This window comes from Colletotrichum higginsianum, chromosome 2 (genome assembly GCF_001672515.1).
Source record: "Colletotrichum higginsianum IMI 349063 chromosome 2, whole genome shotgun sequence".
NCBI classification, from domain to species: domain Eukaryota; kingdom Fungi; phylum Ascomycota; class Sordariomycetes; order Glomerellales; family Glomerellaceae; genus Colletotrichum; species Colletotrichum higginsianum.
Window position 1 is genome coordinate 5202072 of NC_030955.1, and position 26836 is coordinate 5228907.

Consider the following 26836-nt stretch of genomic DNA (forward strand, 5'->3'; position numbering starts at 1 on the left):
TCCATATGCTCTCACCGCGAGGTTGAGACTGATCACCGATAACAACTCACCTGGACGAGCCCCATCGCACTTGACCTTCCTCCTCCGGCACGCCTCACATGCCACATCGATCTTGATTCGCTTCGGCTTGGGCTCCATTGTTTCTTTTGTGCATGCCCTCTGGGGAGGCCCTCAAGTACTGCGACGCCGACACGTGGGGGGTGGGAAACTCACTCCCGTCCGTCCCCTGCAAAAGGCCCCCTGGCAGACAAGACAGGACAAGACAAGAAAGCCCCGGCCGGAATGACGTTGACAAGGTCCTCTCGGAACCGTCAACTTTTTGAGGGGGGGCAGTCTAGAACCTCTTCGCAAGGTCTCGGAAAGCCTTTGGTTATGCGGCTCAGATAGTGAGATTTTTTTGCGGAGAATTCAGCCAAAGCTTGTGAGTGGAAAGTGTTTGGACGGAGGAAGGTTGAGAGAGGTCAGACACCGAGTTCCGAGGTTCGTCTGGGCCTTTGAAGAATTTCTCCAGACTTTTGGTGGACCGCATACGGAGAACGGAACGAGACCTGATTCGTGTAAGCGGACGTTGTCCGAGTCATGCCCCCCGGTCGACCCCGGCTTTCTCCTCTGGTTCTTCATCCACCTCCTCCTCCTCCTCCTCCTCCTCCTTGTGTTACTTGCTCTCGTGCATCGCGCGCTGCCAAGACAGATGAAGTGTGAGGAGAAGTTCCGATCCAGGTCGCAGCCTGTTGCTGCATCCGAAGCCGGTCAGCTCACAAGACAGATGGTCCTATTGCCTTGCAGACATTACATTATCGCCCTCCGAGAGGGGTGTCACTCGTAATCTCCCCTTTACGGATGCGGGGGGTCTTCCTTAGCGGGTCCTTTCTCAGGGGGTCTTGTCTTTTCTTTTGGAGGAGCGGCTTGAGGTCTCTCGAGGGTGAAGTGGGAGACGGCAGACGAGGCCCGCCCCCGTGGGCAATTTGGCATGTTTTCTCTCCAACTCGGCGATTTGGGTAGGAAATGGAGTCAGTCAGCGCGTCAAATAAACGAGCCTGAGAAGATGAATACTTGTTGGTCACTGACGAGGCCGAAGATTCGCGCCGGAAAAGCGTCCCCATATTTATAGAAACGTGGGCTCATAGATGTTCGGCTGTTACTCAACAGCTGCTTCATGATGTTGACATACACGGAACTCATTGTGTCATTACCAGCAAAGAAACACCCGTATCTTGTGTTGATTTGACTTATCTGTGAATCAAGTTGTTTTCCTGTTTTCTTCTTTTCAAGTTTTACAAAAAGCAAATAGGGAGGAAGAGTAATGGCTGCTTGAGTTGATCTTTCAACTGAACTGGTTGGCCGTCGAGGATCATCAGAAGCAAGTACATCAACATAGCAATCACTCGCCAATCCCTGGAAACCAGGACAATCGCACATTTCAAACTCGAGGTAACGACCGGGATTATGGACAAGTGGCTTTGATTATTGGTTATAAAGCCAGTCAGTCAAAGATAGGGGGTAACAGGCCAACACGACCGAAAGACGTCGCAGCCGAGCCTAAACCTTCCTGTCCGCGGCGTCTTCCACCTCGACAAACTCGTCGTCGGCCTTCTCCTTTGCGATGCCGGCGCCGAGGGCGTGGTTCTTGCCGTCAAAGACCTCGGCGATCTGCTCCAGCGTCCGGCCCTTGGTCTCGGGGAAGAGGAGCCAGATGAGAAACAGCAGGACGGTCAGGATGACGCAGAAGACGATGTAGTACTTCCACCCCAGGCTGGCCATGCCGATCGGGTTGACGAACTGCCCGATAATGAGGCCGACGAAGGTCGACCCCAGGGACACGGACAGGCCCCTCCCGCGCAGGGTGTAGGGGAAGATCTCGACCGGGTAGGACATGAGCAGGGGCGACCAGGCGATGTCGTAGAAGAAGTAGTAGATGAAGATGAAGGCGACGACGGCGTAGCCGGCCCTCTCGTCCTTGGTGCGGGTGAAGACGCTCGTCAGGGCGGTCCAGACGATGTAGCACGCGAGCATGCCGGCGGTCGACGTGAGGAACAGCTTGCGGCGGCCGACGCGGTCGACCATCATGGCGCCGGCGAAGACGGCGGCGACCCAGTTGAAGACCTGCAGCAGGCCGTTGATGAGGGCCTGGTCCTTGGTCTCGGTGATGCCGACCGTGTTGAGCACGAGCACGAGGTAGTACGAGATGACGCCGTTGCCGACCCACTGGGCGCCGAGGCCGACGAGCACGGCGATGAGGGTGCGGCGGCGGTTCGGCGCCGTGCGGACGAGGTCGGCGTACGACGAGGACCGGACGGCCTCGGTCTCGAGGCGGAGGTTCTCCTCGATCTCGGCGATCTCGTAGTCGACGAGCGCCGAGGAGGCGTCGCCGCCGGCGTGGTAGCGCACGAAGACGGCCCGGGCCTGCTCGGTCTTGCCGTGGGCGACGAGCCACCGGGGGGACTCGGGCACCAAGTAGAAGAAGGCGAACTGGATCGCCGGGAGGGCGCCCTGCAGGATGGACGGGATCCGCCAGCTCCAGGTTGAGGGCAGCCGGAAGGTTGCGTACGTGGACCAGGCGGCAAGGATGGCCCCAAGAAACTGTCAGAAGGGTTAGCAAAAGGTCTCTTTTGCTCCATCCATATGCTTATACATATGTGTACATTGATATGTACACATGTACACATATCTATACGTGTATATGGCTACGGACACAATGTACATCGGGCACTTACGAAAAAGGTGTTGTAGAGCGCGCTGATCTTGCCGCGCATCGTCGGGTAGGCCAGCTCCGTGACCAGGATCGGCGCCGGCTGGGCGATGAAGGCGGTGGCGGCGCCGAGCAGCCAGCGCGAGACGACGAACATGGGCAGGCTGGTGCTCGCGCCCTGGAGAGCGGCGCCGACGAGCAGCAGGGCGAAGCCCACCCACATGGGCACCTTGCGGCCGTAGCGGTCGGCCAGGTACGTCGTCGGCACGAGGCCCATGATCTTGCCGATGGGGTAGACGGCGTTCATCGTGCCGAGGACGGGCGCGCTCGGGTTGCCGAAGTAGCCGCGCCACTGCGTGAGCGTCTGCAGGCCGTTCATCATGGCCCCTGGGCGGGTTGTTAGAGCTTGGAGTCTTCATGGCATGGCGAAACTGATGGATATGTGTGGCCCAGGGAGGGAGAGTAGACGTACCGTCGAAGCCAACCGAGGCCGACGACAACATGGGGATCAGAAGAGTCAGGTTGAGCAGAAGCAGATGCTTGGTGCGGTACCACGGCGCAGGATTCTCGGGCAGGACCTGGACTGAAGTTTAGAGTTGCCGGTTCACAGAGACTTGTTGAAGAGGTTGTCGTCTGGTGTGAGGGGGGGGGGGGGTGGATGGGTCGACAGAATATCAAACTTACTGCAAGCAAGTCAGGCCCGACGGCCTGTGCAGCCGCCTTCTTGGGCGGCTTCGACTTGAGGAAGCCCATCTGGAGAGTGTTTTGGCGGATGGGGGGAGGGGGGTGGACGGGCTACACTGGGATTGAGAACTGGAAGCTGTCGAATATGTTTGTGTTCAAAGGCTACCGGTGGCAATCGTCCTTGACACGCAGTGAAGTCGCCGAGTCAAAAACCAGCCCGAGGGCCATTGGGAGGTTGAGAGAGAGGACACGGCGAGAGATATATGCAAAAGCCGATAGTCGCCATCGACCAGGGACGTCTTAGGAAGAGAGATTCTAGTCTGTCTGTGTGTGTCTCTCTCTCTCTCTATTGACACTTCGACAACCAAAGACGACGCCCTTTGCCTTGTTTACCCCAGCCGAACTCCCCCACCCCTCCCCAAAATGTCTGCTTCTCTCCCCACGGGATGTGGATCCAACCTCCAAGTTCGTCCCTTTGGAGCCTAGTTTAAGAAGTCATGGTGTGGTGTGTTCCGGGGTAGCACGATGTGTATGGGGAGACCTGCTCTCGGAACTCGGGAATCGGATGGCAAGCTGTGATGACTGACTTGGGACTGGACGAACACCGAGTGGTTAGTGAGTAAGCTGAAGACAATAGAGTCAGTCACAGGTACAGCAGAATCTACAACGTATCTGTAGAGTCAACGCCACTTTAGGTTCTCGGTGAGTCGTCATGATGACTACGAGGCCACCGTCTACACACCGACGGCAAAGCCCCCCGACTCCCGAGCATAGACTTTGGACAGTCGCCATGCCGCGCGGGTACGGTCCCCGAGCGTATAGAGTTTCGAGAGTCCATGCACATGTAAGCAACGACTCTATGACAATGCGAGACCAACGACTCAGGTGAGGAACTGAAGCCAACCTCTCTCGGGGAGGCCATTGCGCCAGCTCTGAAACTCTTCTGCGGGGGGGAAGGGGAAGGGGAAGGATTCGGGAGATCCAAGCTGGTCAAGATTAAACTCGCGATCGTCAATCAAGGCATCGGCATCCCGCCCCCCACCACCACCACATCATCCACCCTGCCGTCGCTTGCTCTCCCCGAACACATGATGATCCCGATGCCTGGTTACATCCCCCTTCATCCAGAGAGTCATTCCTATTCCGCCGCAATGGACCCACCGCCGAAGAGAATGAGGATGATGGACGCCGGTCGGGGGGGCTTCCCCGACATGGGCGTCATGTCCGGCGGCGGCGTCGGCTCGCCTCCCGGCCGCCCCAGCCCTGGCGATGTTGGCGTCGATCACCACGTGCAGCAACATCAGCAACAACAGCAGCAGCAGCAGCAGCAGCAGCAGCACTTCGTCACGGAGCAGGTCGATCCCAGGATGCCGGCGAAGCAGAGGACCTGGTCCCGCGCGTCGTCCGCCTGCCAGACCTGCCGCGGCCGCAAGACAAAGTGCGACAACGAGCGGCCCATCTGCGGCTATTGCAGACGCGTCGGCGCCACCTGTACCTACATTGAGGACTCTGCCCCGGCCACGTCGTTGTAAGTGCTGTGTCTACCTATCTATCTGTCCAACTGTCCATCTTATCTTCTGCCTGCTGTCTGCTCTTGCAAGTTTGGGGGGGGGGAGAAGGTTGGTTCCCTCTCGGACCAAGGCCCCGTTCGGACCAGGTTACACTTTCGGGTCCATTGCCTAGTGTATGGGGGTGGCATACACGTATCGGACCGGTACAAGTGATACTAATGTCTGATGGGATGCTTGACCAGATGCCAAGGGGTCGGGCCGCGTCTACTTGGCGCAATAGAGAACCTGGCCAACCTCATCCAGCGCAACGAGGAGAACTTCCGCGCCATCCCCCAGCTGAGCCGCGACCTATCCCGTGACTCGACCGACTATCCGGACAGTCCAACCTTTCAGGGCCGCCATGAATCCGGCATCCTCGGCCAGGACGGCGGCGGCGGCGATGGGGCCAACAAGTGGTCGAAGACGAACCTCTCCCTCTCGGACACGGCCGGCCTCGACACGGTGCTCGAGTGGCCCATCTTCCCCAAGCCGGTGCCCTTCGCCATCAACCCCTTCAGCCACGCGTCCCCGCGCAGCTCCGAGGTCTTCTCGCCGCGGTCCCCGCCCGCCATGGAGTTCTACGAGCTGTCCCGGCTCGCGGACCTGTTCCTCGCCAACGTCCGCCCCATGAACCCCGTCGTCGAGCCCGCCGTGCTGCGCCAGATGATCAAGCAGGTCGCCGAGAACGGCCCGGACTGGTCCTCGGCCACCTGCATCGTCGCCCTCACCTGCGCCCTCGGCGCCATATCCCAGCGGCCGGGCCAGAGGACCCCGAGCGGGACGCCCCGCGGGTACTCGGTCGAGCCGAACCGTCACCTGGCGTCCAGGTACTGGTCCGTCGCCGAGAAGCGGCTGGGGTTCTCCATGGGGTCGCCCGGCTGGGAATCCGTTCAATGCTTGTGCCTTGCAGGGTGTGTTTGGCTTTGTTTTCACTCTCCTTTCCCCCCTCCGGGTCAACAAGGGCTGACTGGGGTACGATGTACATAACAGGATCTGGCACATGTACAACATGGATCCCCTGCAGGCCTGGAAATGCTTCAGTATGGCGAGCAACACCTGGTACACAACCTCTCTCATGAACAAGTATGACGCGCACGAACACCCCCCGACTGCTTCTCATCGGGTTCCCCTCGGGCTAACATTGGGCAAACCCATCGCCCGGCAGACTGACGATGCCGCCTGAAAAGGCCGAAACGCCGTCCGCCGACTTCCCTCAGTCACTGACCCTAGAGCAGACCCTCTACTTCACCTGCTTCAAGTCCGAATGGTACGTGATGCCCCCCCCCCCCCAAGGACGTGATATCCAAGAACTTGGGAAACCTACAAAAAAGAAGTGCCTTCCCCCGCAAATCTGACAAACAACCAACAACACCACAGTGACCTCGCCTTCGAGCTGTCCCTCCCCGGCTCCATTCTCGCCGGCGTAGACTACCCCTACAGCCTTCCCGCGCCTCCCAGCCTCGGCGTCACGAACCTCGACAACAAGGCCCTCATGATGGAGCAGAGGTCCTGGTACTACTACCTCGCCGAGATCTCGGCCCGGCACCTCATCAACCGCATCGCCCAGGCCCAGAAGCGCTGTCCCCCGCACCCGACCGAGACCGGCATCGACCGCATGCTCGAGGTCTTTGAGGTCTTCGAGGCCCAGCTGACCGACTGGTACGAGCAGCTGGCGCCCCCCATCTCCTTCCAGGTCCCCACGGGAGACATCGCGCCCCTGACGGACGACCTGTGCCAGATGCTGCGGGGGCGGTACCTCGCCATGCGCGAGCTGCTCTGCCGGCCCTTTGTGTGCCTCGCCTCCACCATCTCCGTCGGCATCACCGTGTCCGAGAGCACCGTCGCGCGGGTGGCCGAGATCGCCTCGCGCGGCCTGCAGTACTGCCTCTTCCGCATCCAGGCCACCTCGTCGTCGCCCCATCACGGCCTCTGGCTGCAGCTGCGCGTCTTCGTCACCTGCTCCCTCCTCCTGACCGCCGCCGAGCGCGCCCAGACGATCCCCTCGCTCAACATGCCCACGCGGCTGATCTACCCGCAGAACTGGAGGCGGACGATCCTGGCCCAGAAGGACATCCTGTCCAACTGCTGGGAGTTCGAGGAGGGCGGCATCAGCGACTGCGCCAAGGTGCTGGACTGGGCGCTGGCCAAGTTTACCCTGGGATGATCAAGATGAGGGTGGTGTGTGGGAAGGGCGCGCATTGCTTGAAGCGAACTGACTCCTGTCCGGGATTTATACCAACCCAAGAGAAGAGAAAAAAACAGTGCTCCTGTTCATGACGGAGCCCCCTCGCTTCACATATGTAAACGGTTCACAAAGCTAGTTGTGTGTGTGTGTGTGAACCCGGGTCTGTGACCGTAATTCGTCTGACAAGAGGATCATCTTCATGCCTTGTGACCTTGAAAGAACAAGAAACCCCACGACTCGTGTACTAACTGGCCTTGAGTGACTCAAATAATAGAGTCAGCATCAGAAAAGCCAAAGGCTTGTTTGTAGGGGGGGAAAAGGCCCTAGCCCAGCCGAACACCAGCGTCTCATTGGATATATGCCGTGATTGCGAGGCCGTCTGCAGGCTGTACAGGATATCCTTAATCCTGTTCTATTCGCAAGACCAAAAGACGACGATCAGACTCATGTGCGGTCGTATAGCCCCCCGGGGACGCACAATAGACGCGCGCCCTTGCGCCCCGAGACGCCAATCGTGGCACGCCGTGGCAAGGTTTGCCCAACATGGGCCTCCGACAATACGACACTTGCATTGCTTTTGTTGTCTGCGCTCGGCTGCACTCCCCGATAATCCTCCCCGACTGCGCCTGTCGGCTATTCTTCCCCGTCTGTAGCCCCCCCTCCCTAAGGGGTGGACTTGACATCCCAGGAAAACGTCTCCCGAAGACTGCGATGTCACAGTGCCTCGATAGCTCTGGGTGTCGCGGCGGGTTGTGGTCATGGTGTGCGACTTTGAGTTTTTGCTGACGGGGACGGGTATCCAGCGGCCGAGCTTCCTTGGCCGCTCAAACGCATGTCTCGGGGAGAGGACGCAGGGCAAGGTCCGCGGGTTGGTGGACGATGTACTCCATGTCTACTCACCGAAGCGGACAGAATGATTTAATATGATATCCGAGCTCATGACTGTCATTGGATTTCCGTCTCGAACGGTGTCTATCTGAACAGGGATCAACATCTACCAATGACCGTGAGAGGCGATTTGTAACGAGAATCAGTAACGAAAAGTCCCCCCCTCTAATTTGATACACACGGTTGAAAAGGGTTGCGGAAACAAGATTCATTCAAAGAGGACGGACTGGATTGCTCAAGAGATGCTCTGCAGACTCGAACAAGCCGTCGGAGGCCAGCACGGAATCTCGTCAAGAAATTCAAGGCACTGTCGGTGACCGATGGGATTGCAGGAGTCATCGGGTTTCCCCAACCTTTTCTCCTTGCTCCCTGGCATACTTTTGATGCCGCAGCCTGGGACACTTGCCATTGTTCCCCTTCAAAGAAAGACCATACAGGCACGTAGCTGTGACGAGTTTGTATATGTAGTTCGATACGATCGAGTCCCGAAATCTCCCTTGAAAGGGCACTCCTGGTGATACTGGTCGCAAAACGTGCTTCGGGTTCAAAGCTTCCCACCGGCCCACCGAGGTCTTCAAAGAGGTCCAAACTGGACCGCGACAAGCATTTACTTTTCAAGGCGCCTGCTTGCGGTCACAGTATGCGCTACTCAAGTTCTCACACGCCCACCCACGCAAAGACATCGAGGGTTGTCGCTCACAGCAAGCAACCAAAGTCCCCGGCCATGCGACGACTCTGTTTCCACCACCGGGGAGACCACCGCCGTGGAGAACTCCGAGCGGACCTGGACCCTCCCCGAGATATCAGCCTTTTCTTGAGTGTGCAGATGGTTCCGGTAAGGTGTAAGGTGAGCTTCAGGACAGCCCTTTTCCCTTGGAGTGACCCGGGATCCCTCGCCCATGGCCACAGATGCCCTCGGACGAAACGAGTCACGGCTTGTGATGATATTCCTGGCCTTTGGTATTGAATCAACAGTCTTCATTACCTAATAAGCCTGCTATATCTTGTTTGCCTCTCTTGTTAATCCATGTCTAAGCGTTGATCCAAGTGTGTACAAGACCTACCTTCCTTAACACCTGTTTTGCCGTTGCTGTCTCTAGCAAGTGACTTCTTTAGCAGCTTCGCAGCCGAAGATTCACTTCTACTATAATATCTCCAGAGATTTCAGTAGCGTCAGACTAAATTTGTTTCATGACCTTGGAGTCGATTTACACCTGACCATGAAAGCCTGCGGATATAACAGTCTCCTAACTCCGAAGCAGGTCTTGTTGCTGCCAAAGGCTAGTTTGTCTTGCGTATTACCCCGCAGAATGAGATACTGGTCTTAACTCCGTCATCCCTGTTGTTGTAAGGGTACTTTCGGGTGGAGGCGGGCGGGGGTTGAAGCTACCTTACGCAAAGGACGTGTGACGTTTAAGACTATTCCAGTGAGAAAGCGTGAATATGCTGGTCGAGGGATTCGAATCGTCTTAGACACACCGTCCCAGGGCCCTTTTCTAAAAAGATCTTGGCGCCTCTTTGATTTTAATGTCAAGTTTCTGCTTCTGTCTCTTAACTATTCATAATCAACATCGAAATATCACTTGTGGGCTTGGCTGCGCTCGCTCGTACCCTGGGCATCACCTCAAGCGTCAAAAGCAGCAGCAACTGGGTGAGCAGTCTGGTGAAGAGATTCCACTTGAGCAGCATCATCTGGCCGCCATTCAGACAATGCTGGAAGCGTTCCACGCGATACACACCGACTGACCCCGCAACTTCTCAACATCTGGCGTGATGCTGGAGTTAAGAGGACTTTGGAGGCGACTACGACGAACCTGACCCGGAGTTAGTAGACTACTTCCTGAGTAGAATGACACTTGCCCTACCTACGCGATGCAGTCCTTACACGACAGGTCGTTGATCCCACTCTGAAAAGAGAGAAGCGATGATGTCTTGGAGCGAGATATCAAAACCCCAAACTATATATTTATATACATATTTCTTCCTCACTCTGTAAATCCTGTATAGGCGAGACAATCGAACCAGATAGCCTTCCGGGTATACTCTATCAACCGCCGATCTTTCAACAACTGCTTTCAGCTGCCCGCCACTTTCCACCACGCCACTCTCAAGCCCTGCGCCAACCCAAAAGTACGACATGTCGCCCAAATACATTACCAAGCTCGAAGACAAGTTAGTCGTCGTAATCGGCGGAACATCCGGCATCGGGTTCGCCGTCGCGGAAGCCAGCGTCGAGTTCGGCGCGCGCGTCGTGGTCGCGAGCCGGAGCCAGGAAAGGGTCGACGACGCGGTCAAGAAGCTCGTGACATCCTACCCCGACGCTGGAAACCGGATCCGGGGCCACGTCGTAAACCTTTACGGCAACGAATCGGAGGCGAGCATCACGGGACTCTTCGAATCCATCACCAATAACGGAAGAGATCAGGTCGACCACGTCGTCGAGACGGCGGGTGAGAGCATCGGCTCGCTCACCTTGCCGGAAGTGACGCCGCAGCGCATTGCGGAGGCAACCAGCTCACGAGTCACCGGATCTGTTATGCTCGCCAAGGTGGTCGGCAACTATCTCAAGAAGGCGCATACTTCTTCGCTCACCTTCACCGGCGGAGCGCTTGCAGAGAAACCACCGCCGGGAATGAGTGTGATGGCCAGCATCGGCGGGGCCAAGAACTCGCTGACGAGGGGGCTTGCCGTCGACCTGAGCCCCGTGAGGGTGAACCTCGTCGCCCCCGGGGCGGTCCAGACTGCCGTGCTTGATTCATTCTTCGAGAGCATGGGACTTGAAAAGGGCAGCGCTGGTTTCGAGGCCGCGAAGACGATGCTCAAGAACGCTTCAGTATCGGGCAGGATCGGAGACCCAGAGGACGTGGCCGAGGCCTATCTGTCGTTGATGAGGAACCACTTCGTTACGGGAACGATCCTCGATGTGAATGGCGGCATGTTTCTCAAGTAAGACTGGATTTGAGCCAGACGGTCCACGGGCTTCTGAGGCAGCAGCCCTGGCTACCTCTAGGTCCCAGTCTGTGGCCTGTCCCCAGCTATCATCAGCTAGAAAACAATTTTATATGCAGCCTGTGGGAGGTATCTATTAGCTTTGGCCATCCCCAGCTCACTGTCGTAGAATACAACGACTTCATCGAAAGGTTACCAGAACCAGCGTCCCGACTGAGTACTTGAGGCACTGATCCAAAAAGTTGTGGACATGGCGCCTTTCAAAAGAAATTCCAATGGCCCAGACAGAGACAGACTACAAATGAGCATATCGAGCTGTGAGAGTCTCCTCACACAAAAGTCTCATGGGATATAAAACCTCTACTCATCTCAAGCCTCAGAGAGAGAGACCAGTTCCAATCCTTTCACCCTCTCCCCCCCCCCCCCCTAAAACCACTCCGTCACTTCTTCACCCATCACTCAGAGTCGACCCACTCAAACGGCAGCTCGTCCCCTCTCCGGTCGAACCTCGCACGCTCCTCCGGGCTCAGATCGGCCCTCAGCGCGGCCGCCTCGGCGCTGAGGTCGTCGACCTCCATATCGGCCACGGCCTCGGCGAGCGCCTCGCCGGCCTCGCCCTGGTCCATGTCGTCGTCGTCGCTGTCGCCGCCGTCCATCTCGTAGTCCTCGTCGTCGGCGTCGTCCACGTCCTGCGCGATCTTCAACCGCTCCGCCTCCTGCGCCCGGCGCCGCCAGCCCTGCAGCGCGGCGATGCACTCGGCGTGTCGGAAGGCCGCGGCGTCGGGCCACCCGTGGGCCGCGTAGATCTGCGCCGGCTCACTCTCGGCCGAGGACGAGGAGAAGGAGGGGCCCAGGATCTCGGCGTCCAGGTCCTCGGTGGGAGGCAGCGGGACGTGGCTCCGGCCCAGTTCCGGCACGAGCTTGGAGAAGAAGTCCAGGACGGAGTAGGACTGGGAGGTCCGCCAGGGCTTGTTGCGCGGGACCCTCGCGACGCCGTAGCGGCGCTCCTGGTAGGGCGTCAAGACGCCCCGGCCGCAGTCCACGATCCACCAGTACGGCCGGGCGTCCGGCTTGGTGGCGGCCGTGCTGTTCTTCGCGGACGAGATGCGGTCGCCAAAGGTGAGGCAGACGACGTCCGGCGGCAGGTCCATGGGCGCGGCGGGCGTGTCGGCCATGGGGAGGGCGGCCAGCTCGAGGAGCCCCGCGTCGCCCCGGTCGGACCAGCGGCTGAAGGTGCCCAGGTGGCGGAGGTAGCGCACGGGTTTCGATCCCGGCGCGACGTTCCAGGGACCGGGCCGGGGGCCGTCGTGCATGGGCCGGGGGTAGGGCAGATGGCGCAGGAGATCGATGACGGTCTCGGAGCGTCGCAGGGCGCGCAGGGCGCCAACGTCGAGGTCGGCGTCGGTCCAGCCGCCGGGGGGCGGGAAGTCGACGTAGGATGCCGGGACATAGGCCGTGCTCGTGAGGGTGAGGTAGTACTGGGTGAGACCGGCGACGACGTCGTCGCGGTTGTAAGCGCAGTCGAGGGGTTGTTGTTGAGGGAGCGTCATGGCGGACATGTTGACGAAGGGGACGGTCAAGCGACGTTCGATACAGTGGCGGAACAAAACGAATATAAGTCTCAAAGGGAGCCTGAGAGGTAAAATATGCCGTGGAATATGCCGTGAGGAAGCCCAGCTCGAGAGACTGTGAGGTTTGTTGACTGGGAGTTTTGGTTGCTGTTGGACGCGACGCGTTTGCACACACCATGTATCTCACTCACCCCGCTCTCCAATAGATCAACACAGGCCCTATGTCTATGTATTAGCTCCAATAACCACCCCCCCGGCCTCGCTTGGCTGGACCATCCGTGGGTGACTCGCCATCCGGTTTTGGAGAAGGTGGTGGTGGTGCGGGAGGATGCAGACGTTATCGTGTTCCAACGATAACCGAATCTGGTTATCGTCAGGGAACAATAGCACTAACATAACAAGCCTGCCTGCATTGTGAGTATGGTTGTTGGGGGGATAAGGAACGAACTCCAGTCTCGCCCCAGAGCGACTGAAGCACTCATTCTTGTACCTCTTGCGTGAGTGAAACATGGGGGACATTCCTGTTTGTACGTTTACTTCCTCCGTCTACTGAACGATTCAATCGCAAGTTGTTTATTACTGTTTGAAGGGGGGAAGTGGGATTCATGATAGTTAATGACTCGAAAAGCCCCTCAGAGTCCCGGAATGGTGAAGCGTTCAAATGCTACCAGGATGACACGGCACTCACTGACTGCCCCAGAGGGGTACAAGCGCCATGTGCGCAGGGTTGCTGAGGGACGCCGTCATACATACCATGCTTATGCTGTCAGCAGTCTAAATCATCCACGCGGGGGGTTTGTTGATATTGCAGTTTTGTGTGTGTGTGTGTGTGTGTGTATCAAAGATGAGTTGAGTTACGTTCAACAAGAGACAGACACATGAGGGCGAGTTCTGGACGGATACTGATCCATGCTCTCATATCGGCTGCCATCAGGACTAACCTAACATAACACCACCAACGTCGCTGCCCTTGCCATCCCACTCACGGCTTTCATATCAGAACGATCTCCCCCTCTCGCTCACTTCACAACCCACAACACAACATCACACCGAAGCCCGGCCCGTCCCCAGCTGCGCCACCGCCCAGTTCCTCATGCGCACCGTCGCATCGCCCACCCGCCCGGCCTGCCCCTCGAGCAGGATGAAGTCGTGCGCCTCGTGCTCCGCCAGCTCGAAGAGGAGGTCCAGGTCGTTGTTCCCGCAGCCGACGTGCTCGGCGAAGGCCCGGATGTCGTCCCGGAAGGCCTCCTGCTGGCCCCCCGTGACGTACAGGCTCGCCGCGGCGGCCGAGATGTCGTCGGCCCACGCCATGTCGCCGTCCATGGGCATCGCCATGGCCAGGTCGCTCTCGTCCGACTTGCCGCGCACGGGGAAGCGCGGGTGCAGCAGCTCGGCCGCCGCGCGCAGCATCGCGCGCGCCGTCACCATGTCGACGTGGTCGTTCTCGCGGAAGGCCGGCGCCGAGGTCTTGCTGCTGAGCCACGGCGACACGAGGAAGACGCCGGCGAGCCGCCCCTCGGGACGCAGCGCGGGGATCTCGAGGTGGCACGGGTGGCAGATGTGGCGGACGACGGAGCAGGCGAGGTTCCCGCCGGCCGAGTCGCCGCCGACGAGGAGGTCGCCGGGCTTGATGCCCGACAGGAGAAGCTGGTTGAGGGCGGCGATGGCCTGCTGCAGCTGGGTCGGGTACCGCGCCTCCGGCACGAGGGTGTACTGCAGCACGGCGACGGCGACCTCGGCGTGGAGCCCCGGCCCGCCGTTGACGTAGGCCTCCCAGCACCACTCGAGGTGTCCCGGGAGCAAGGGCACGGCGTAGCCTCCGCCGTGGAAGAAGAGCACGAACTTGGTCGCCTTCTGCCGGTTGCCGATCCACAGGATGGAGCCGTCGTTGGCCGGCAGCATCTCGACGTTGCGCCGCAGCCGGTCGGCGAGCTCCGGGTGCCGCTTGGCCTTGTGGGCGATCCACCTCTCGTACGTGACAATGGACGGGGGCAACAGGAACTGGATCTCGCGGGCGCGCATGCAGCCCAGGGCGAAGCGGTAGTAGGCGCAGAAGGCGAAGAAGCGCATCGAGACGCCCCTCGCGAGGGCGAAGGGCGCGCCGTACAGGAAGTTCCATATCAACTGGAGGGGAGCTGGAGGTCGCAGTTAGTTGTCGTCGACAGTCTTGCAGTCTTACAGCACACTCATTATCATATCTACTACAAGGCAGCATAGAGAGAGAGAGAGGAGTCAACGTACCGCGGAAGAGCAGGCGCAACACCAAATCCCGCTTCTCCCACAGCGAAAGCTGCGGTCTCGATGCCGACATTTTCACAACCCGTCGTTCGTTCCCCTCTTGTCACACACGCGATGCTTTCGCTCAGAAAGGCAAAGAAGAGGAGGGAGTGGAGGAAGGGGGGTGGAGGAGAGGTTCGTTGGGTTTGTTCGTCTGGTGTCCCAGAGACGGGGGGCCTATCGAGTTTGGTGTGGCCAAGATGAAAATGGGGAGGGGAAAAAAAGAAAAGAAAAGAAGGACTGTCTGTCACGGAAGACAGTTTGACCTGCCCTGCCTTTCCTCCCTACGCCAAAAAAGAATTGACAAGCGGCCTCGGATCACCAGGCGTTCGGACAGCCCCCACGGGTGGTGGTGGTGGTGGTTTGACGTCGACGAGAAACGCGCAGAGGCGTGTGTGGCTCAGGAAGTGTCAGTGAACGTGTCAGTGAACATGTCCGTCCGCGGAAGCACGGGCTGGAGGGAAGGGGAACAAACCGCTCGCTCACATCGACCGTGTGCCGAGGGAGTGATATCTACTGGGGCAAGTTGCAAGTAGGATGGATGGATGGATGGATATACGGCCGAGGCATGATGCAGCATGAGTGACGGCTAACCATCTCGCACTCGTTTAAACTCATACACAGCCCACCAGACACGTCTCTCCCTCGATGCGCGTGTGCTGTAAGCACCCACACATTCCCCTCTCCCCCATTTCAGGTTTAGATCCCCTCATCCAGAGGACCAAAGGGATGGATGACCCCTCACTGGACGGAAGCTTGTGTCTCACGGCATCATGCTTCATATGCTTCCGCGCAGCATTTTGAATCCGTCTGATCTTTGTGGCAGTGTGTGTGTGTGTCTCTCTCTCACTCCACGTTTCCCTCAACCGGAGCCTCGGCTCAATGATTGCTCCTCACATCGGAGTGTTTGTCGAGTTGGAGGAGAAGCAGGCGAAACGGACACTCGCTCTCGTCACTTGTTGAAACGTGCCTGTTTTGATGAGAAGATTAAAACCATGGTCCACGAATCCCGTTTTGCTCTGAGAGAGAGTGAGAGATACAGACGAAGACTGAGAGAGAGGAAAAGTGCCCGCGCTCATCATCCAGTCTTTCCCAACTTCTCTATCTCATTTTTCTTTTCTTTTTTCTTTTTTGATGAGCTAGGACCAACACCACACAGAGCACAATGATCTTATCACGAGAAGGCTTCACGATAGACGTGATTGCGCGATGGCTTCGAAACTCCGTCCTCAACCCATACCTGTCGATCCCCTTTGCCGCCGGTCTGGCCGTGGTCTCGGCCAGGAAGAACGGAGCGGCTGGGCTGTCGGACCTTCATTTGGACATGGCCCACCGCGTCGCGTTCCTCGCGGCCCTGGCGAGCTTCGTCCTGTCCACCACCGAGTACCTCAACAAGTGGTCCGCCAACAACTGGACGACGGACGACACCTGGGACTTTGACAAGGAGATCGTCGTCGTGACGGGCGGCAGCAGCGGCATCGGCCAGAGCATCGTCAGGCACATTCTGTCGAGGAACCCACGCGCCACCGTCGTCGTCGTCGACCTCGCGCCCCTGTCGTGGGAGCCCCCGCGAGGGTCCGACAACGTCCACTACTTCCGGTGCGACCTGACCGACACCAGGGCGCTCAAGGCGCTCTGCGACCGCATCCGCGCTGAGGTCGGCGATCCCACCGTCCTCGTCAACAACGCGGGCATCGCACGGGGAAGCACCGTCATGGAGGGGTCCTACGCCGACGTCGAGCTGACCGTCAAGACGAACCTCGTCGCGCCGTTCCTGCTGACCAAGGAGTTTCTGCCGCACATGGTCCGCAACAACCACGGCCACATCGTCAACGTCGGGTCGATGAGCTCCGTGGTCCCGCCGGTGAGGATCGCCGACTACTCGGCCACCAAGGCCGGGCTGACGGCGATGCACGAGGTGAGTGAGTGAGCGAGCGAGTGAGCGAGTGAGCGAGCCAGCCCGTAGCTGGGGAGGGGGTTGTTGTTGTTTATGCGCTCTGACTTTCGAACTTTGCTGATTCGGGACTCAACTACCAAGGCGCTCCAACTCGAGTTGAAGTACATTCACAAAGCGCCCAAGGTCCGACAGACGCTCGGCATCTTCGGCTTCATCCGGACGCCGCTCGTGCCCTTCGACCCCGGCCAGCCGCACTTCATGATGCCCCTGCTCCACGTCGACTCCGTGGGGGAGGCCATCGTCAACTCGCTGTACAGCGGCCTCGGGAGGACCATCTACCTGCCCGGCATCATGTCGCCCGTGACAGTCTTGGTGAGCATGAATGGCATCAATCATTCCGTACGTGCGGGGGACCACCACGCTGACAAGAACTCACTCACAGAGGGCCGGCCCGGAGTGGCTGTGGCGGCTTGCGCGGGAGACCACGGCGAGCGCCAAGGACATTACCTACACGCCGCGGCAGAAGATCAACGACGCGACGGGTCGGTTGGAGATGGCTGTTTCCGCAAAGGAGGAGGAGGACTGGGCCTAGTCGAGATGGTGTTGGGGATTGTTCGTGGGGTTGTTATGCCAAATACGTTTGTTTTAAGACAACAGTTTTCGACAGGTTTAGAGCCCCCCTTCATCATGCACAAACGGTTGTAAGACGCTTATCTTGTTGTGTCTCACAACGACAACCAAAACAACCCCCCCCTCTCTCTCTGTCAGTGAGAAGAGCTGTCGATATGTGATGAGCTGCAGCTATTGGGCCATGAAGCGGAGCAGCACAACCCGATCGAGACGAGCCGGCGTCGCGTTTCCCCTGCAAGAATGGGACTCCGGCCCCCAAAGCGGTGCGCTCTTCGTCTAACTCATGTGCCCAGATCAACTAGACTGCATTCGTATCCAAGTGATCCAGACCGAGAGCGTCCAAGACACCAAAGATGTGCACCCATCTCCACGTCCCCCCCCCTTCCCGGTTCAGTTATTGACCCCCACCTGGTGGCTCGATCACACGAGCTCTTTGCCCAGTCACCGCTTGCTGTGCATGTGTGTATGGCCATGTGAGCCGCCTCTGAGAAAGCAGCACATGGGGTTTCATAAACCGGAGCTGCCCACTTCTTGCCACCCTCTGACAGCATGCATAACAACCGCAAGGACATGGGACGAGCCGAGGCACGATCAACCCGGACGATCTAGTGTAGGTCGTCGGGGTCGTCTACGCCCCCCCCTCCGTTCCGTTGGTTGCTTCTTGAGGCTGAACGTTCAACCACAAATCCGCACAAAGTCGAAGCCGAAGCCACAGACGCGGAAGCTTTAATTCTACACACGTTGGCCTTCACAACAAGAACAACCTCCTGGCAGATATGTCCAAGACGGCAGACCCCCCCAGCTACACTCAGTTCGCCTGCGTGGGCACCGGCTTCTCCGCCATCGGGCTCGGGGCCACGCTGAAGAGGTGGTATGGCATCGGTGACATCCGCTTCTTCGAACGGCACAGCCAACTGGGCGGAACGTGGTTCATCAACCAATATCCCGGTACGAGAAGCTTTCCCATAACATCGCATATCGACCGCAATCTTCGCCCCTTAGGGGGGGGTGCTGACCCTCTCTGATATCAACCAACAACACTAACCCTCCACCCCAGGATGCGCGTGTGACGTGCCCAGCGCGCTGTACAGCTTCTCCTTCGAGCCGAACCCGGACTGGAGCCGCGTGCTGTCCCCCCAGCGCGAGCTGTGGCAGTACCTCCACGACGTCGCCGCCAAGTACGGCCTCATCGACAAGATGCGCTTCGGCGTCGACGTCGAGCGCTGCGAGTGGTCCGAGGCGCGCGGCCGCTGGCGCATGACGCTCCGCCGCCGCGACACGGGCGACGTCTCCCTCCACGAGTGCCAGTTCCTCTTCGCCGCCACGGGCCAGCTCATGCAGCCCCGCGAGCTCGACGTCCCCGGCGCCGCCCGCTTCCGGGGCCGCGTCCTCCACTCGTCCCGCTGGGACGACACCGTCGACGTCGAGGGCAAGCGCGTCGTCGTCTTCGGGAACGGGTGCACCGCGTCGCAGATCGTCCCGGCCGTCGTCGGGGCGACGAAGCACCTCACGCAGGTCGTCCGGTCGAGGCACTGGCTCCTGCCGCCCGTCGACTCGCCGAAAGCCGACATCATGAAGAAGTTCCTGCGGTACGTGCCGGGCACGATGACGCTGCAGCGCTTCCTCGTCTACGTCTTCACCGAGGAGGCGCTGCGCGGGTTCTACATGACGGACAGCGGCAACCGGTACCGCCGGCGCGTCCAGGCCAAGGCCGAGAGCTACATGAGGGCGACGGCGCCGGCCAAGTACCACGATAAGCTGATTCCCGATTTCGAACTGGGCTGCAAGCGGCGCATCTTTGATGCCGGCTACCTCGAGAGCCTGCACTCGGAAAACCTGACCTTGCTGGACGACCCTGTGCGGGAGATCGTGCCCGAGGGGATCCGGACGGACGACGGCGTCATAGAGGCCGACGTCATCGTCGTCGCCAACGGCTTCGTGACGAACAACGCCGTCGGCGGCTTGGAGATCGTCGGCCGCGGGGGAGAGACGATCGACCAACATTGGGAGTCCTTTGGCGGGCCCGAGGCGTACAACTGCACCATCGCCAACGGCTTCCCCAACTTCTTCATCCTGCTCGGTACGTCCGTTTGAAAAATCCCGAGATAAGATTGATGTATGAGAAAGACAGTGTGGAACCACCCTCTGACAACCCCTGGCCAGGACCAAACTCGCTCACGGGGCACACTTCGGCCATCATCGCGGCCGAGAACTCGATCAACTTCGCCCTCCGCATCATCAGGCCGCTCCTCGAAGGCAAGGGGACGGTCGTCGAGGTGACCCGCGAGGCGGAGCAGGACTACGTGGACCGGCTGCAAGAGGACATGCAGAAGACGGTCTGGAACACGGGGTGCACGAGCTGGTACCTGAAAGACACAAAGGACGGCAAGAAGTGGAACGGCTCGACGTGGCCCTACTCCCAGGCCTACTTCTGGTACCGCTGCCTGTTTCCCAACTTTGCGGACCTGAAGATCAGTGTAAGTGTGCCCCTGTGTGTGTGTGTGTGATTATTGTTTTTTTGTTTTTTGTTTTGTTTTTATGTCGTTGATTCGCCCCCCGGGTAACTGACAATGACAACTTCCTAGGGACCGACACACCGAGGGCGAAGAAAGGGGCCGTGGCGAAAGGTTGCGTTGGCGGCGTTCGTGGGATATATCCTGTCTCTCCTCTTCGGGCTCGCTCGCAACCCGCTGGCTGGCAACCGCTACTGGCAGCAACTGAGAGCAGTGTTGCAGATACTGCGGAGCAGACTGTTCGTCGAGCTCCAGAGGCTGAAGTCGTGAGTCGAGGGGCGGTTGTTGTGTATATAGATGCAGTGAGGCATCAAGTGGCAACATATGCCTGGAGTCGCGGGCGCAAATAAAGGGACTGGCCAGTTCCGCGTAAACAGGGCCTCCTCTCCAGTCTGGCAGAACTGGCGGAACCCTCAACCAGCCCGTCTAGTTGATCATAGGGGCAACGGTGGCTAGCGGCCCGTCTTAGCGTTGGCTTCCTCCTTTACCTAGGCAGGTAAAAGTTAGATATCACCTTAACTAACATTGGAGCCACATTGTCGACTATCTATATTCGGGTCTTGGATTAACAATACTGCTGACTCTCCTCACGTAGCTTCAACACCTCAATGTTCATCGTCTCTGCCTTGCTATACATTCCCTGAGCCTGGTATGTTTTTGCAAGCTCAGACATAACCCTAATCGTGTCAGGGTGCTTTGCCCCAAGAACCTCCTTCCGCAATCCTAGCCCCTCCTCATAGAACCTTTCTGCTTCATTATGCTTCCCCTGAGCTTGATATGATCTTGCAAGCTCAATCAAGCTCTTAATGGTGTCAGGGTGCTTTGCCCAAAGAACCTCCTTCCGCAGTCCTAACACTTCCTTATGAATCTTTTCTGCCTCGCTGTGCTTCCCCTGTTTGGTGTACGTTGCTGCAAGATGAGCCATGGCCCAGATCGTGCTAGCATGCCTCATTCCAAACACCTCCTGGCGTAGCTCCAGCGCTTCAATCTTCATCTCCTCTGCTTCAGCATACTTTCCCTGTGTTTCATACGTTGTTGCTAGCTCAATCAAGCTCTTAATAGTGTCAGGGTGCTTTGCCCGAAGAACCTCCTTCCGCAGTCCTAACACTTCCTTATACATCTTTTCTGCCTCGCTGTGCTTCCCCTGGCTGCTATACGCTGCTGCAAGATGAGCCATGGCCCAGATCGTGCTAGCATGCCTCATTCCAAACACCTCCCGGCGTAGCTTCAGTGCTTCATTCTTCATCTCCACTGCTTCAGCATGCTTTCCACGAGCTTGGTACGTTGCTGCTAGCTCAATCATGCTCCCAATTGTATCAGGGTGCTTTACTCCCAGAACCACCTTGCGTAGTTTTAACACTTCTGTATAGGTCTCTTCTGCCTTGCGATACTTACCTTGGCTGCTGTATGTTGAGGCAAGACAAATCATTTCCCGGATCGTTTCAGGGTGCCTTTTGGCAACAGCCTCCCGGTGTAGCTCCGAAGACGTGACCAACGGTGGGACAGTACGTAAAAGCTCCTTGGCGCATGCTGCTGCAGTTGCTGCAGCGTATGACTGCCACTGATCGTTCTTGTGCGCGTCTGCATAGTTGCAGATGCCGCGAATGACGATGCAAGGGAAGTTGTTCATCAGGCCGGCTGCCTCCATCTCAAAGCACAAGACGCCCCCGAGCTCCTGGCTGTATCTGTCGCGTGTCGGTCCATCCTTCATCACCTGGTTCCCCGATGCGATGTTACCAAAGAAGAGGACTGGGTCTGTTGTCGTACGTGCGTCCCTGTGCAGTATGTCTTCTGGATTGCATTTTGCGCATGTAGCCCCAGTAACATGCTGCGATGATGCACGATAGAGGATGTCTTTGTCGGGGCCTGGTGATGCAAAATTTGGCTTAGCAGAGAGCTTAGACAGATAGCTGCGGACTTGTGTCTTGTGCCGAAGGCTATTCACTTGAAGCTTGGCCAAGGCGTTGAGTAAAACTTCCGGCGGCGCATTAAGGCTGCCAGTGCGAGAGATGTCACCGTTGGCCCCAGTCTTCCCGAAATCATACTGGATGACTCCACCATGTTGCCCTGTTGGCTGGCTGAAAACGACGTCGCCAAGCCGGATATCGATCTTCTGTTCGACTGGGACGCCACCGCCAATACCAACAAGCACGCCAAACCGTAGCGAGGGGAAAGAGGTCCTCATGTGGCTAGCTACAGCGGCTGCTTGAATCATGCCCTTTCGGCCGGCGGGCAGAGAGGCAGCCACAACATTGTGGCTGCCGATGCGGCCGAAGGAGTATATGTTGGAACCGGTCGGCTGCGATGGGAGTTCGTCAAATTCCTCATCCATCATCTCGACTGCGGCCGCCAGCTCGATGGGAAGAGCGCAGACCCAGCCAATAGTGAAGTCGGGGGCGGGGACAGACTTGGGCATGATGCTTCAGTTCTGGTGCCGTACGTCAGCGATAAACCTTGGATCTAGAAGGCAGTGAATCAAAACTATACGCGGTAGCAAGATGTAGTAGAGAGGACAACGTTGCACAGTGATCGAGGATCAGAAGTCTAGAGGTGTCTCGAGATTCATCAACGGCAAAGATATTGCAGTCTGTAGTGGCTCAGACCAGGGAACGGATCCTTGGTAGTAGTCGGGACGTTGCCTGAAACCGCGGCTCCACGACAGAACAAGTCGATTCAGCCCAGTGTTTGATTGATGAGTTCTTGCTTGATTGAAGCTTGGAGTGATCAGCGTACAAAGCGGGGTAAGAAATCGCAAGGACCGGCTGCAGGCAGCGGAGGTCAGAGCCGACATATATTCGCACAGAAAGTCGGTCAGCTTGCGGCTGTGTGGCCTAAGCCACATAATTGAACGAACTGTTGCTGTGATTGGTGAGGCTCTGCATTGAACTGATAGGTGTACACCGGCTTGAAGCTCACTCGCGGTGCTTGTCATCGTGCAGCACATTTCAGGGGGGAAGGGAACGTTTGTGTAGCAAGAACAAACTGCATGTGGTATCTTTTTACTTTTTTCAACTATCTCACTGAGACAAGCCAACCAAGGCATTCAATTCAGCAAAGACTTTTCACCCCATCCCCGCGGCTCCACGACCAAGTTTCCATCTTACAACTTGGCAGCGGCCTTGGCGAGGTCGGCGAGGGCCTCGCGGCGCTTGAACTTGGCGTCCTGGATGACACCTATAAGGGGGGTCAGAATTAGTAACGACGCATTTATCCAAAGACGCATTTCATCATCAAGAAACAGAAACAAAAACGAGACGCAGTTTTAACGTACCGGCGTCGGCATCGCTGGAGAAGTTGCCGGTCCACTCGACAAAGGTGCTGTTCTCGCTCTCGCCCGAGGTGACGGGGTAGCAGCGGATGGTGCTGACGACGCTGGTGTACGACAGCTCAGGCTGGGAGGTGATGACGCTGTAGGTGATGTAGTGGTTGATGGTCTGCCGTCGCCGTTTAGTACATGAGCACACAAATCTCCTGCGGTCTCTTGATCGCCGCCCGCGGTGCGGTATGTGGTTGCCGTGAAAACCCAAGAAAACTCACGCTGTGCTCCTCCTGCTTGACCTCGAGGACGGTGCCATCCTTGAAGGTCCAGCGGACGACGTCGGTCTCCTCCTGGGCCTTGACGGCCTCGCTTCCCTTCAGGGCCGACCAGAAGTTCTGGAAGTTCTGAACTGTTTACGCGAGCGCAACAAAGATATCAGCGGCTGCTCCGACCCTTTTCTTTCCACAAGGCCCCGCGTCCGACAGGGATGGCTGCACTTACGCTTGATGAAGTGCCAGACATGGCTGAGAGGGGCCTTGATGACGGCGCTCTCGACGACGGAGGTGGACGTGGGAATGGTGGAGGAAGACATGGTGACGGTCTTTTTTGGTGGCTTGGTGTTGGGAGAGTGAGTGAGTGAGACTGTAGTGAGAGTGAGAGTAAGAGTGAGAGGGCAGACTTTCTTTCGACTGATGGTGATGACGCGCAGGCGCTTTCACCCCTCCAAAAAACGCAAGAGAAATTCTTTTCTTTTATTTGATGACGTAAAATTGTGGAAATGGAAATATGATCCGCCGAACGCAGAGTGCAGTGCAGATTTTTGACTGGTTAGGTTTTTTTGTTTTTTTTTGTTTTTATTTATTTTACTCTATGCTGTTTGCCCTATGTATGGATAGGATGGGATGGTCTCTGCTTCTCTTGACCGTCTACCTCCGTCATAAGGAGGGGGAGTGTGCCACCACTGAGGGGTAAAAGTTGGCGGTGCATGAGCAGCTGTCTTACTCTCCCATGTACTCTTCCTTTGTATCTCATACATTGCACAAGCCTCCTCGGCCCCTTAAGCAAACGCCAACAGAGGGGGGGGGCGATGATGGGTTCAGACGAACATATGCCCTTTTCTTTCGGCCGGGCGTCTCCTCCGGGTTTTTTTGATAAAAAATTCTTTCCGGCCCCGTCCAAGGACCCACGCCGAACATCCGGTCCACAATAACCAAACGCTCTCCTCTATGAGCTGTTACATGTCCCGTTGCTGACTGCAGAACCCGAACGGAACTCGGGAGCTGTTGTTCGGATGGATGCAAGGGCTGGTCGGTATTGCTTAGCCTTTCCCCCGCACGAACTACACCAAACTATCGTTCGGGGAAATAGTCACTATCCCCGCACCTCGGAAGATGGCTTCCTGACATGCGGCCGCTCCCTTGGGAAGTTGGGCGGGTATGTAAGCCTTTGAGGAGGGCATGTTGCAGTAGTCTAGGGGATGACTCGTTTGTCTGGATCCGAACGGACTCTATATACGAACGCGAGAGGTTCCTTTACACCATTATAAACATATATACATCTATATATTTATATACCCTGCACCATGTCAGAAGAGTACGACGTCCTCATCTGCGGCAGCGGCTCGGCCGGGCTGTGCGCGGCCGTCTGGCTGGCCCGTTGCGGCATCAACTTCAAGATCCTCGAGCGGCGCGGAGGCCCCCTCGAGCAAGGCCAGGCCGACGGCGTCCAGGTCCGCACCGTCGAGATCCTCGAGCACCTCGGCCTGTCCGAGGACGTGCTGAAGGAGGCCTACCACGTCCTCGAGCTCGCCTTTTGGTCGCCGGACACCACCACCGGCGGCGGCGGCATACGCAGGTCGCACCTCGAACCCGACACCGAGCCCGGCCTCAGCCACCTGCCCCACGTCATCTTGAACCAGGCGCGGATCAACGAGTTTCTGATTCGGGACATTGTGAAGTCGTCGGGGGCGTCGCATATCCGCTACAGAAGTGAGATCCGCGAGGTCGTTGTCGACAGCGAGGCAGCACGGGACCCAGATGCCCACTGCGTGACCGTGAAATCGATCGAGGATGGGGTTGAGCGTACCTATCGTGCGAAATACGCGTTGGTGAGTATTCCACGCTCATGAAGCCCCCCAGACTCACCGCACACGGCATGGCTGAGACAGCGGCGAAGGGCTGCGACGGCGCCCACAGCGCCGTCAGGAAGTCGCTGGGGTTCAAGATGATCGGGGACAGCACCGACGTCGTATGGGCCGTCATGGACGTCTACCCGAGGACCGACTTCCCCGACATCCGCAAGAAGTGCGTGGTCCAGTCCGACGCCGGCAACCTCGTTATCATCCCGCGCGAGGGCGACGAGAAGGTCCGGTTCTACATGGAGATGCCCGTCGCCGCGGCGCCGGGCGAGGTCACGCCCGAGCGGGTCAAGGAGCGGCTGGACGCCATCTTCCGGCCGTACCGGGTCGACATCGCCGAGACGTCCTGGTTCTCGGCCTACTCGATCGGCCAGCGCCTCGCCGACCGCTTCACCCGGGACCACCGCGTCTTCCTCACCGGCGACGCCTGCCACACGCACTCCCCCAAGGCCGGCCAGGGCATGAACGTCAGCCTGCAGGACGGCTACAACGTCGGCTGGAAGCTGGCCGCCGTCCTCCGGGGCCGGGCCCGCCCGTCCGTCCTCGAGACCTACGTCTCGGAGAGGCGGCGGACCGCCAGCGACCTGATCGACTTTGACCGGCAGTTCGCCCGCATGTTCTCGTCCGCGTACCGCAAGGAGCACGGGTACTCGACCGAGGACTTCCAGGAGTACTTCATCAAGTCGGGCCGATACACCGCCGGGCTCGCGACGCGCTACGGGCCGTCCATGCTGGTACGGACCGGCGCGGATGACGACCTGGCCCGGGGCGTGAAGCCCGGCATGCGGTTCCCGAGCGCCCAGGTTGTACGTTTCTCGGACGCCAAGGCGATGCAGCTGTCGCGGGCCATACACGCAGACTCGAGATGGTATCTGGTCATCTTTCCGGGTGACGCTGCTCAGCACCGTTCAAATGAGCGTCTGCACAAGGTGTGTAAAATGGGTGTTGTGATCAAGCCTCATATGAGAGGATGAGTTGAATCGCTCACACTCATGTCAGCTTGCCGACGATCTCGATGCTATTCTGAAATGGGTCACGGCGTCCGGGACGGATATCAACAGCTTTCTAAACCCGTTACTGGTGCTGAAGTCTGATCGTAAGACCCTGGACGACAAGACGATCCCCGGCATCTTCACGCCTCATACAGGGAAATGGAAAGTCAAATGTGAGCTGTCCCATTCTCCACATGAACTGGTCTGTCTGTCTGTCATCACAACAGCTGACTTCTCACCCAAGGCCTCCAGAACATCTTAGTCGACGACGAGAGCTATCATGCAGGCCGTGGCGAAGCGTACGCCAAGTACGGCGTCGACCCAGACGCGGGCGCCATGGTTCTCGTGCGGCCGGACCAATGTGAGTCGAGTTGATCGCATTCTGTACCCGAGAAGCATGAGACGCTGACATCGGTCCACAGACGTCGCTGCTGTATTTGCGCTTGAAAACACCGAGTCTCTCCGGAACTTCCTCGAGTCCTTCACCCCCGGCCTGTCAAACGGTGTTCATGAGAGCGCGTGAAATACCAGTAATATGCATGGACCCCCCCCCCAAAAGAGCATTGGTGATTGCAGTCTACAGTTGAATGATGGCCGGAATGGATACAAAAAGGG

The 26836-nt window shown here is 58.1% G+C and overlaps 10 protein-coding genes across 10 annotated transcripts; 5 read left to right on the plus strand and 5 right to left on the minus strand.

Annotated features, from left to right (window-relative positions):
• Window positions 1–1539: 1539 nt before the first annotated feature.
• CH63R_03286 (Lactose permease) lies at window positions 1540–3442 on the minus strand (the record flags this gene model as incomplete). Its single annotated transcript, XM_018298261.1, has 4 exons — window positions 1540–2580; window positions 2715–3076; window positions 3162–3267; window positions 3374–3442. The coding sequence occupies 4 exons, from the start codon at window positions 3440–3442 to the stop codon at window positions 1540–1542; spliced, it is 1578 nt and encodes a 525-aa protein (XP_018163077.1).
• Window positions 3443–4524: 1082 nt separating this feature from the next.
• Window positions 4525–7087, plus strand: CH63R_03287 (C6 transcription factor; the record flags this gene model as incomplete). Its single annotated transcript, XM_018298262.1, has 5 exons — window positions 4525–4901; window positions 5127–5834; window positions 5914–6046; window positions 6111–6181; window positions 6301–7087. 5 exons carry the CDS (start codon window positions 4525–4527, stop codon window positions 7085–7087), a joined length of 2076 nt encoding a protein of 691 aa, XP_018163078.1.
• A 3046-nt stretch (window positions 7088–10133) lies between these two features.
• CH63R_03288 (Short-chain dehydrogenase/reductase family Oxidoreductase) lies at window positions 10134–10946 on the plus strand (the record flags this gene model as incomplete). The annotated part of the gene is made up of 1 exon (XM_018298263.1): window positions 10134–10946. The coding sequence occupies one exon, from the start codon at window positions 10134–10136 to the stop codon at window positions 10944–10946; it is 813 nt and encodes a 270-aa protein (XP_018163079.1).
• Window positions 10947–11400: 454 nt separating this feature from the next.
• On the minus strand, window positions 11401–12504 carry CH63R_03289 (Alpha beta hydrolase fold protein; the record flags this gene model as incomplete). The annotated part of the gene is made up of 1 exon (XM_018298264.1): window positions 11401–12504. The coding sequence occupies one exon, from the start codon at window positions 12502–12504 to the stop codon at window positions 11401–11403; it is 1104 nt and encodes a 367-aa protein (XP_018163080.1).
• A 1056-nt stretch (window positions 12505–13560) lies between these two features.
• CH63R_03290 (Alpha beta hydrolase fold protein) lies at window positions 13561–14827 on the minus strand (the record flags this gene model as incomplete). Its single annotated transcript, XM_018298265.1, has 2 exons — window positions 13561–14651; window positions 14758–14827. The coding sequence occupies 2 exons, from the start codon at window positions 14825–14827 to the stop codon at window positions 13561–13563; spliced, it is 1161 nt and encodes a 386-aa protein (XP_018163081.1).
• Window positions 14828–15958: 1131 nt separating this feature from the next.
• On the plus strand, window positions 15959–17282 carry CH63R_03291 (Short-chain dehydrogenase; the record flags this gene model as incomplete). The annotated part of the gene is made up of 3 exons (XM_018298266.1): window positions 15959–16711; window positions 16832–17089; window positions 17133–17282. The coding sequence occupies 3 exons, from the start codon at window positions 15959–15961 to the stop codon at window positions 17280–17282; spliced, it is 1161 nt and encodes a 386-aa protein (XP_018163082.1).
• Window positions 17283–18096: 814 nt separating this feature from the next.
• On the plus strand, window positions 18097–20103 carry CH63R_03292 (Dimethylaniline monooxygenase; the record flags this gene model as incomplete). The annotated part of the gene is made up of 4 exons (XM_018298267.1): window positions 18097–18268; window positions 18378–19400; window positions 19484–19797; window positions 19906–20103. The coding sequence occupies 4 exons, from the start codon at window positions 18097–18099 to the stop codon at window positions 20101–20103; spliced, it is 1707 nt and encodes a 568-aa protein (XP_018163083.1).
• A 295-nt stretch (window positions 20104–20398) lies between these two features.
• CH63R_03293 (Phosphorylase superfamily protein) lies at window positions 20399–22249 on the minus strand (the record flags this gene model as incomplete). The annotated part of the gene is made up of 2 exons (XM_018298268.1): window positions 20399–21195; window positions 21229–22249. 2 exons carry the CDS (start codon window positions 22247–22249, stop codon window positions 20399–20401), a joined length of 1818 nt encoding a protein of 605 aa, XP_018163084.1.
• A 684-nt stretch (window positions 22250–22933) lies between these two features.
• CH63R_03294 (uncharacterized protein) lies at window positions 22934–23684 on the minus strand (the record flags this gene model as incomplete). The annotated part of the gene is made up of 4 exons (XM_018298269.1): window positions 22934–23007; window positions 23105–23267; window positions 23371–23501; window positions 23594–23684. 4 exons carry the CDS (start codon window positions 23682–23684, stop codon window positions 22934–22936), a joined length of 459 nt encoding a protein of 152 aa, XP_018163085.1.
• A 990-nt stretch (window positions 23685–24674) lies between these two features.
• Window positions 24675–26744, plus strand: CH63R_03295 (FAD binding domain-containing protein; the record flags this gene model as incomplete). Its single annotated transcript, XM_018298270.1, has 5 exons — window positions 24675–25199; window positions 25268–26158; window positions 26229–26394; window positions 26466–26582; window positions 26644–26744. 5 exons carry the CDS (start codon window positions 24675–24677, stop codon window positions 26742–26744), a joined length of 1800 nt encoding a protein of 599 aa, XP_018163086.1.
• Window positions 26745–26836: the final 92 nt, after the last annotated feature.